Here is a 10,574-nt window from a genome sequence, read left to right as displayed (position 1 = left end):
GGGGTCTGTCGGAGGTTTCTTCCGTTAAAGGGAGTTTTTCCTCTCCACTGTCGCCAAGTGCTTGCTCAAGGGGGATTTGTTGGGTTTTCCCTATGTAATAATATTGATAACAGTAAGGTCTAGACCTTAATTTGTAAAGTGTCCTGAGATGACGTTTGTTGTGATTTGGCGCGCTATACAAATAAAATTTGATTTGATTTGATTTGAATTAACAGAAGGCAGCAGAAAAGAGGAGGGAAAGACTTGTACACTGTCTTATCTCATGTAGAGCGGATAGCTGTCTATGGATAAGTTGACTTTTTTGCAGATTGTTTCAAATTGTTCTTCCAACAAACAAACTGCTTGTTATTGTCTGACTGTTGCAAGTAGCAAGCCATAAAAAAGTGGAAGTGACCTTGTTGACTCTTAGGGATGTGCTGCATACATCCTCTTATGAAACACCACAAGACTCATGCATTTGCAATACAACTAGCAACTCTACATAAACAACTATGATAACTGCAGTTTGGATTACATTTCACCAGCCATGTGACACTGTAGCTTTCTTTGTGTTATGTTCACTGGGTGTAATGTTTTATTTCTAAAACCAACTTTATACTATATAGTGAGTGATTATCATGGATATAGTACTGATAAAATATCATTACCAGTGATGAATTAACTGTCCACCAGCCACCCTGAATCTAGTTCATTAATATATTACATTAGATGTGTTTAATTTATTGTTACATCGCTAAAGGCTTTAACTAGTGCATGGTTGTGACATATTTGTGTGGAACACTGCTACTCTGACACCAACACATGCAGAAAAATTATTGGTAACTGTTGGTAACTTTCACTGCATCCATGCTCAGCACCTCTTTTATAACCTTAACATGTCTCCGTTGAACCCCGTCCTACATGCAAGAGTCATCACCACCCTGACTTATTAGTTCCTTCCACTCTCTCTGGGCTCTCATCCAACTCTGTCCGACACTGACAATGACCGGAGCCCTTAGCATGAGAGTCTAACATGCTCGCCTCTACATCCCTCTATAACCTACACCACCTCAGTACCACTCGGTACATGTCTCTGGGGAGGAGGCACAGCTGAGAAAGCAGCACATGGACATGTTGTTTACTCATCGAGTTGGTGGTATTGTTGTAACATGGTAGCTATAGGATCAGGGGGGCATTTGAGCATCGTTCCTCTGGCCTCGGTGAATTTGCAGCAAGTTTCCTGCTGGCCTTCTCCAGTGGTATTAATGATGAGGTTGAGTATCTGCATTGGTACTGTGGGCTATGAGCATGCATGCGTGTGTGATAATGTGTTTAGTACATGGAGCACCGTCTACCTTCCATTAGTGCTTGTGTATTGTGTAACTTATCTCTCCTTTTTATGTCCACTTGTTTTGAGTTTGTATGTATAAAGGAATAGTTTGACATTTTTGACAAGCATTAAATGAAAACGTTGCTGGCACTTTAACTTATGATATTGAAATATAACAATGCATTCACACATATTTATACAGAGTAGCTTTCTATATCTGGGCAGTGGTGAATCTCTAGCTGTGGGGGTGTGTTTTACTGAGTACATAACTTGCACAGTTTGCTCCGACTAGACAGTTGAGATTTGTTTCCATGTGTTGTTCTTCATTTTTTGTCCTAGTGTTGTGTCAAGGTGTGTTCCCCCATCAAAATGTGTCTCCCCCCAATGTAAACTGGGTTCCACTTCCACCCCCCAAGGTGGTTAGGCTTAGGTTAAAGTTAGGTTCAGGGTAAGGGGAAACATTTCAATAGGGGAACAGACTTCAACACAACATCATGGACATGTTTATAGTGGGGCAGTAAACAGCAACTCTGCTTCTGTATCCACTGGAATCAAGATGACTGTGGTTAGCTCTCACCTGGCTGTTGCTCACATGCTGCATAAAGTTGAGTGTTCTTCAGCTTTCCCCTGGAGTATAGATAGGTGCTTTTTGAATCTGTAGCTCTGCGGGTGCCACAGGCCTGCAAAGCCAGGTCTCATTCACAATGAATAGCAGTTATTGCTAGCCCAGCCTTTTGAATCTGTATGTATGAATGCAGTATAAGGCTACAGCTAGCCGTGAATTAACTTAACTAGCTTGGCATAATGAAAGGAGGAGAAAAAGCTAGAATTCCGAGAAGGGTCTGTCTATGGACTGCGAGACAAGGGTGGAACATGATTTGTTCAGTTATGCCCCTAAATCCTACCCCTAAACACAACCAGTCCAAAGCTCACATAATAACATGTTACATCTTCAGTGATTTATTTAAAAATCAGGAGTTGTAAAAACATTTTGTAGTTTGAAAGAGTTATATGTAGACTGTTTCTTGGCTAAGGTGCAGTAACGTTCTGAAGTCTTGTCGTTAGTGTGCCAGGCAGCTTCTTGAAGTGACCTCAGCCAGATAACAAATATTTAGCACACATCACCTTGATTCTGTTTCAGATCAAAGGGAATGTCCTCACAAAGAAAGCTGTACAAATGTGTGTGAGTTGATTTTTGTGTGGCAGGTAGGGTTATCAGGTGAGTGGGTGTGCGGGAGAGCGAGTGACTCATTCACACTTTTCATTCAGCAGGCTTCGTTTACTTGTGGCTTTCATGTCAAGTGGGGAATTTGTCACCCTTGCTGGGGAAATTTTGAGAAGATGTAATTTAAAAACAGTTACTGATGGCAGTGCTCATTTTTGTCTCTGTGCACTTTTGTGGCAGATTTCCTGATAAGTATAAAAGTGTGTTTTTTTGGCAGACACATTTATTTGTTTTGACATTTTAAAGGAACATCGATGATGTAAATAAAAGAACTGCAGCACTGCTTAATATAAGTCATTTTTGTTTCCTGATGCAGTTCGCATCAGTAATATTTGTAAACAATACTGTAACACGCTCCTATGATCAATTATCAAATACACAAGATGCATAAATGTACATTTAGCTCAAATTAATATGGTCAAAATACAAAAGGGTTGTAACTTAAAGGAAACTTTGATTATATTCTGAGCATGTATGTTGACAAAGATCTGCTGAGCTGCTCAAGATCTAAAATGCCAAATCTAAAAAAAGCATAGGCTTTTTTTCTTTAGGGAAGTATTTGTTCTGCTTCTCAAATCTGAACATTGCCCAGTATTGACACAAACATGTAATGTACTTCCATGGCAAAAGTCTAATATGAGGCAAGAAATAATTCAAAAATACATCCAGCAACAACATAACGCATCATCAGCAACAGTGTAGTTTTTCTGTTGACCACAGTCCAGTGAATATTCATGAAATGTTCCAGTCAAAGCTGTGAAATCCTACGCAGCATAACTTTCACAGTAACATTTTGGATCAAATCCTAATTTCACAGATATGCGCAATGTCCAGTTTGTATGTATATTCCAATATTTTTTCACTTGCTGTCAATTCTGGCTTTATTTATGATTGTCCAAACAGACAAGTTTGTTTATATTGGTTTTCATCTGATCACAAGTCATTTCTACCAACTTTCTACCAACAGAAATTGTTCATCACTGACTCATGTCATCCATGTTTTTGTGGAACCTGGAAAATGTTATGTAAAATGAAACAAAAAGGATAATAACCGAGCATTAGCATGTAGTTTAAACACATGAAAACCTTTGCTTTGCTGCTTAACGTCTCTTATTTGCCTACACATATGGAAACCTTTGTGAATTCTTGGTCATAAAATGGTCTTAGAGAAACATAACATTTTCTTTTTTTAATAGATGCTTGATTCATGGATGATATTATTGTGTTCATGTGTGTTTCTGGAGTACATGTCACGCTAAATGTTAGTAAAAGATGGAGATCTGGTGAATTTAGGTACAACTTGGGCTGGAGTGTGGTGCTGGCGATCACCTCAAAGCAATTCCCAATAAATGAGCAGCATGAGTAGCATAGGCTACTGTACATGTTAGTGGTACTCGCTGAAAAACAAAACAAAACCAAACCAAACAAAACAAAAACAAAGCCTGTACAATGTCCAGGGAAATACATAGTTTTTGCAATGTTGGGGTTATCAGTGTGGTCACCATACCCATTCAAAGACATGCTTCTTGTTTTTTTTTTTAATGAAACTGTAGTGTATGCTTGGTTTGCTCAGCAGCTTTGCTACATTTTGGTTTTGGTTGACTAATGTGACAGACATCATGAAACACTTGCAACCATCGGTGTTATTTATCTGACTTATAGATAGCCGGCATTTGTAAGACTGTCTCTCAGTTTGTTAAAGTCACCAATGGGACCTCCCTGGTATTTTGTTATGCATAGAGCTTCTGATGACATGTGTTCATACCAGAACTGAAACAACTTGCCACACCTGGGTTGTCCTTACTTGCTGGATGAAAAACAGTCAAATGTACTGACAAACTGAAAGTGCTGTACACCCTCATGGCATCAGTGGTGAAGATATGAAATGATGTACTTAACATTGTTCTGGTAATACTGAAATTACATGGTTGACTATTTTCACAGTTTCTTCAATCTGAACTCACTGAGGGCTATTGTTCTCTTTTAGAATACCATAAAAGTCATATAGCGAAACATGAGGACTTGTTTGGGTTTATCTAAATCTTTGCTGCTGATTCTTTTTGAGTAATGTTTAAATGTCATGAATCCAAGAAAAGTAATCATCCTTATACAATGTAATTATCAGCTGAAGGTGTTTTTCATTCTTCATTATTAAAGCCATTAATGTTACTGTGAGTATTATTAGCTAGTATATAAATGTTACCTTTAATGTTGGTGGATATATGTTTCTGCTCTTTGAAACATTAAAAAGAATATGTTCAAAAAGAGAGCAGGCATCCAAACATAGTGTACTATTTTGTAGTGCATGTGGTGTGATATTTCAGGTACGATGGTAACAAAACAGCAACGCAGGTCAAGCTGTGTTTGTTTTTACTTCCTTACAGAAATTTCCCTATATGGTTTGTATATCTTCTTAGAGTAATTTTCATACTTAGTGGGAAATCTGCCTTCATGCAAAACAGACATGATAACCATGTCTGTCCATGAAAGGGGAGGAGTATGAGCATATGGTTATGCCAACATTATACCTGTATATAAAGGAATTCAAGGACCATATTCCAGTGCATACATGAATGGGAATGGAGTTATTAACATAAGCGCTTCCTCCTGTCCCTCCACAGAACCTGAGTGGTGAAGATGCAGCACACCTCATGTACAGAGGACAGGATCCAGCATGCTCTGGACAGATGTCTGGACGGGCTGAAACAGAGCCCCACAGCAGCACAACACTGGAATGGTAAGACTCCAGGGCCTGCGCTTTGGATGAGAACCACAGCTGAGAGAAAGGAGTTTAGTCTGGGTGTGTGGCAGTGGAGCAAATAACAACAGCTAATAATAATAAAAATTATTAATTATTAGTTAGTTAGGTTTCTGCGCTGCTATAGTACAATGATGATGATTGAAGCCAAAACAAAATCAAATTTTGTTCTTTGGACCATTGTCTTAACTTTCCACCAAACAGTCAGAGATACTGAGTGAAGCAAAAACAAATCTACATGGCAGAAATTGGGCATGAGGTTTATTGAGTAGCTGCCCATGAATAGGAAAGACACTCCTTTTACTGTTTGATTTTGTAGTCCCATGGTTGTTGCAAGTCCATGCTGTAGCTCAGATGGTGCACCAGGTTAAATTAATAGGTCCTTTCACAGCAGATCTTTTGACATGTCACAGCAGGCAAAGCACAGGTGCATTTAATCATATTGCACTCCACTTAGGGGAAGTCTTGCTATTGTGTGTGTTGGCTTACAGTAATGGAATAACTGGGACACCTAACCTGTGCATACTGTATCCTTGACAAGTCAAGAAGTCTGCTGTGAACAATAATCTGTTGTAGGGTAGGGTAGTGCAATCCTGGTTTCTCCTGTGCACATGTGCAACAGCCCAGTTAATGTAAAATCAAATATAACCTTTCACGCATAGTTTCTCGAGCCATACGAACAATTGCGTAGCCTTGCTCAAGGGCATGTGACAGTTGTGTTGGGTCAAACCTTGTTTTTCTATGAAGATCAAATCAACACATTTTCCTAGAAATATTAGCCCCAGTACATGTATACATGTGGATGTGATAAGTGCTGTTTAGAGTGAAGACCCAGACATAAGGCTGTTATTTGTTTCTCAACACAAGGACAGCATGTGATGAGTACTTTGTTAGTATATGGGGGCATATGAGTATATACTATAAACATTGGGGCTTGTTGCTGGTGACTGTTGCTGTAGGATAATCAGGTAAACGTGTTATTGGGTTGTTTTTGGGTGCTGGAGGAAGTTGTGTGAATAGACAGCTGGGAGGAAGTGGTGGCACAGACCGCTGTGTGAGTGAGGCATCATGAGGCAGGAGTTAACACGGTGCAAGGTGTAAAAACAGCATAGAAGAGCAAGTAACTAGATAGAGAGTAGATAGAGTGATACTTTCATCATGTTTTGTGTCCTTCTCCAGTGCTGTTTTCATGGCTCTAGTGTCTGGTTAGCAGATCTCCAGGGATGTGTATGTTACCTCTGAGCTTGACTGCTGAATTAGACTTGTTTACCCATTAGTGTTATAGTTTAGTTCTGAGATAATCAAATGTACACATCAGCAGAATCCTTCAGTACTTTCAGCTTAATTTCCAGTGCTGGCATTTTAACAAATGAACAAGTAGAGCTCTACAAATATACCTCTGACCTTTGAATAGACTCAACATGCTGCTTTTGAAAGATCTTAGCTCTCCTGAGTGCAAAGAATTTTAGATTAACAGTCACTGTCGTGTTTCTTGGAAATAATCCATGTGCAACTTGAACAGCCTAGAGATACATTCACAGTTGTTGAGGCTAATGAATCAAATGGAAAGTATGATGTGTGTGAAGGATCAACAAACTATTTCAGTTGTTTCTGTGAATGTAACCTCTGATTGGTGTGGTGTGACACACTGTGAGCACAGCTCCCATTGTTTTAGCTTATGTTTCCATTACATTCCACACTGTAACAGAAAAACTCTAGCTATTCTCAATTTGTGCAAATTTCACTCACGTTTTTTCTTAATTTGCCTTTATTTTGAAATGTTAATAACAAGGCTCATTTAAAAAGGAAACCATAACTTTGTTTTTGCAACAACAGGACATCTATCCTGTCAAATCTGTATATGTGCAAGCATCCTAAATGAAGCACTGAGCAAAAGGTGCTAAAACACACCCCTGAAGTGCACCAGCACTGACAGTCATGAGCTTTAAAGTCCTTTTGTGAGCTGCTATAAACCTACATTTGGTTCATTGCAGTCCCAGACCCTAAAGCAAGTTTATCTTATGTCCACTTCATTAACGCAATGGGAAGTGAAGTGCTGTGTGCTTTATTAGTTGTTGCTAGCTGTACTTCCATTATTATAAGCTATAATGTGTTAGGTTTCACAGCTAAAACACCTCATGTGAACATACGTTTCCTGTTGCAAAACATAGCAGTTCTATAATAGGTAATGTCATGTCTTATATTTGTTGTGATAATAAAAGAAACAGTTGCTTCAGTTGAATGTTTGCACATAAAGTATAGGTGAAGTGGATATGCAATAAAGATACAGTTGTGCAGTTAAAATAAGGTTAATGAAGATGTGGTTTCCATAAGAATGTGCTTATAGTATGCTCATGCTAAAAGAAACATTTCCACTGACATTTCATATGTAGACTATGCTTATTTTCTATAGATTAGAATAACCTACTTGTTCACAGTACCTGCATTTACTAGTTTGTATAGTCAGTGAGGTTGGAAAAATGTTTCATAGACGTTGCTTCTCAGTGTTGAGACTGAGCGAAAAACTTTTACCCTCCCTCTTCCATGGAGTAATATACAAAACAACTTGAAACAGACAAAAACAAACATGGAAATGACTTGTCTTCACAAGAGACTGTCCAAATAAGTTGTATAAACTAATATTTTCTGAGAGTCCTATGTTGCAAATCTTTTAACACTGCCTTGAATTAACAAGAGCACCTGCAATATTGTTTGGGCGCTATAGATTTTAACGTTGTGTTGTTTGCTTCTATTGTATTTCTTCCCACACAGGTTTTGTGGTGCTTCCTTGGCCAAGTCTTTCTTGAAAAAGAAATTTCTGTCACAGTGACATTTATACCAGTTTAAATAACAATAAAATGCCACACAAAATGACTTTTGTGAGACTTAAGCCAGCATCACTAGTTGGTATCTGCTGACTCTGTTGGCGCACCAATAAGCAGCTATTTATTGCCATGGCGAGCATTGCTGCTGCCTGTGTCACTGTTTGGTGAATTTTCTTAGTGATGGTGTCTACTGTAGCCCTGACAACATATGTGTTTAATATCCTCTGCACATGTACACAGATAATACATTTTGACACTGGAGAAGAAATTCCTTCATGTCTTCAACCCACCATCATGTGTGTCATCACAAAAGTACACTGTGAGACACTGGTCAAATGAATTCATGCTCAAGAGGCCAAAATAATATCTTCTGCCTTCAAAAATGTTTTGTAACCAATGTGACTTGAACATGTACAGTATTTACATGAATCTACAGATATTGTTTCACTGTTGATGTCCCCAGCAGGTCACTCAATGAACCGCTGGAGCCTGGAGGAGCTGGTGAAAAGAAACCCTGAGAACTTCCTCATCCTCTTACAACAGATCATCATAAAGACCAAAGAGGTTAGAAGACAAAAACAAAGTACTTTCCACTGTATGGTCATCCTAACCACTGCTCACTGACTGTTTGTTTCTTAATATATGTGATGATATGTTCAGGTTCAGGAGCAGTGTCAGTATGAGCTGGTGGTTCCTCTCGCCATCATGTTCTCCTCCACCCTGCTTCAGGTACAAGCTGTTTTCATCTAGATGTTGTCAAAACATTTAACCTCTTGTCACCTCTCACAACCATCCATGCTGTTTAACTTATGTAAGAGTACTCTCCACCCAAAAGGTCAATTAGTTCCTAATTTCAAACCACTACGATGTTTAGTCAAGGCACTGTGGCACAATATCTCTAGCAATTGCAAAAGCATAAATAGTATTTTCAACATACAGAAACTAAAACTGACAATGACTTGCCTCTACTCATGGTTAATCTCCATCAGTGTGTCAGTCCTGGCTCAGCTTGACTGTCTGTGCCACAGATCTCCATTGTTGTTCAAAAATGACTAAAAACGCATCAGGGGATGCATGAGGAATATTGAAATATCAATATAGGAAATGACCTCCCTAAACCTTTAACCACCCTGGTTTGTGCTTGGTTTGCAGACACCATACTGTCCTCCAGACACAGAGATGTTGGAGGAAGCTATTGAGGTGTTTCATTGCTTCCTTACCTGGCCTGAGCCATACTGCAGTGTGTGTAGAAACCTCCTCTCCACACTACAGCTGGAGATCAAGGCTCCGGGTAAATATGAAGTATATAATTCATTTGAAGGGCCTTTCTCTTTCTCTCAGTTTTTTTTTTTACTAGTCTTCTCTGACATATTCTTTATCTTACTTGGTTACCTTCAGTACTGTTTTTCCATCCCTTGTAATTGAGCTCCCCCTAGTGTCAAGCCAAGGAAAAGCATTTAGGATGATACAAGCTCAAGGACTGTTGTTAACACACACCACAGTATCAACAATGACAATGATAGGAAGATGATAAGGTTTCAGGCTGAAGTGGCCACTTTTTCATCACTACCTGAATTTGTCTGAAAGCGGATGTAGATTCATCATTTACCAAATAAGAAAAGCAGAAGCTGCACCACCTACAGAGAAATTCAGAAGAAGGGTCAAAGGAAGGGCTATAAACAGCAGCAGCAGAGTGAATGAACACATATTAATGAATTCATGTCTGTGAAATGATGCGGTTTTCAGGGTTTTTAAAACAACATCATGATCCCTCAGACAAGACAGATTTTTTTGTACTCATTCAGTCATCCAGTGCACCTTAATAAAATGCCTTAATTAAATGGACGTTTTTACTGCTCCTCTTGTCTGTTCTATATTTCAAGTCTTTGAGCATACTTTACAACTGCTAAAATGCCTCAAAGAGGGAAAAGAGCTAATAAATCAGAAGCGACGGAGGATATGGAGGCAGAAGAAATGTATCACAGAGCGGCGCAAGTTACAGATATCGTGGATCATGAGAAACAGATGTTCATGGCGATGCTTAACCAGCAGCAGGAGTGCTTCAAAGGCTTTGTGCAACTAATTATGGAAACAAACAACAGGAGATTCGATGAAATGACCAGAGAAATACAGGAGATAAAAACGAGTCTGCAGTTTACCCAGCGAGAGGTGGATGTGATTAAGACTGCCATGGATGAACAGAAAATACAAGCCAAAGAATCGAAGGAAGACGTTTACAGAACGTGTGAGAGTTTAATGACTATAATGGATAGAATGGAGCATCTGGAAGCACAGTCCAAGCGAAAAAACCTGTTCTTTGAGGGAAACATGGAGACAACTGGAGAAAGCTGGTCGGAGGCAGAAGGTAAAGTGAAGGAGATTCTGAAAAATAATCTGCAAATTCATCAAGAAATTGAGATGGAGCGGGCTCACAGAATCGGGAAAACTACGGATGGT

The 10,574-nt window shown here is 39.1% G+C and overlaps 1 protein-coding gene across 3 annotated transcripts in view; it reads left to right on the top strand.

Moving 5' to 3' along the window:
• pik3r5 (phosphoinositide-3-kinase, regulatory subunit 5) overlaps positions 1 to 10,574 on the top strand; it is a 27,687-nt gene that overhangs the window by 5,644 nt on the left and 11,469 nt on the right. For 2 of the 3 annotated variants that reach the window (XM_020610958.1, XM_020610957.1), the window contains exons 2-5: positions 5,156 to 5,271; positions 8,581 to 8,681; positions 8,778 to 8,846; positions 9,270 to 9,408. In XM_020610958.1, the coding sequence (XP_020466614.1) occupies positions 5,172 to 5,271; positions 8,581 to 8,681; positions 8,778 to 8,846; positions 9,270 to 9,408 (409 nt within the window). In that variant the 5' untranslated portion in view covers positions 5,156 to 5,171. The remainder of the gene's footprint in view (positions 1 to 5,155; positions 5,272 to 8,580; positions 8,682 to 8,777; positions 8,847 to 9,269; positions 9,409 to 10,574) is intronic. The other variant, XM_020610959.1, reaches the window with a different exon arrangement.

This window comes from Monopterus albus, unplaced genomic scaffold (assembly GCF_001952655.1).
Source record: "Monopterus albus unplaced genomic scaffold, M_albus_1.0 scaffold108.1, whole genome shotgun sequence".
NCBI classification, from domain to species: domain Eukaryota; kingdom Metazoa; phylum Chordata; class Actinopteri; order Synbranchiformes; family Synbranchidae; genus Monopterus; species Monopterus albus.
This window is presented reverse-complemented; position numbering and strand designations above follow the sequence as displayed.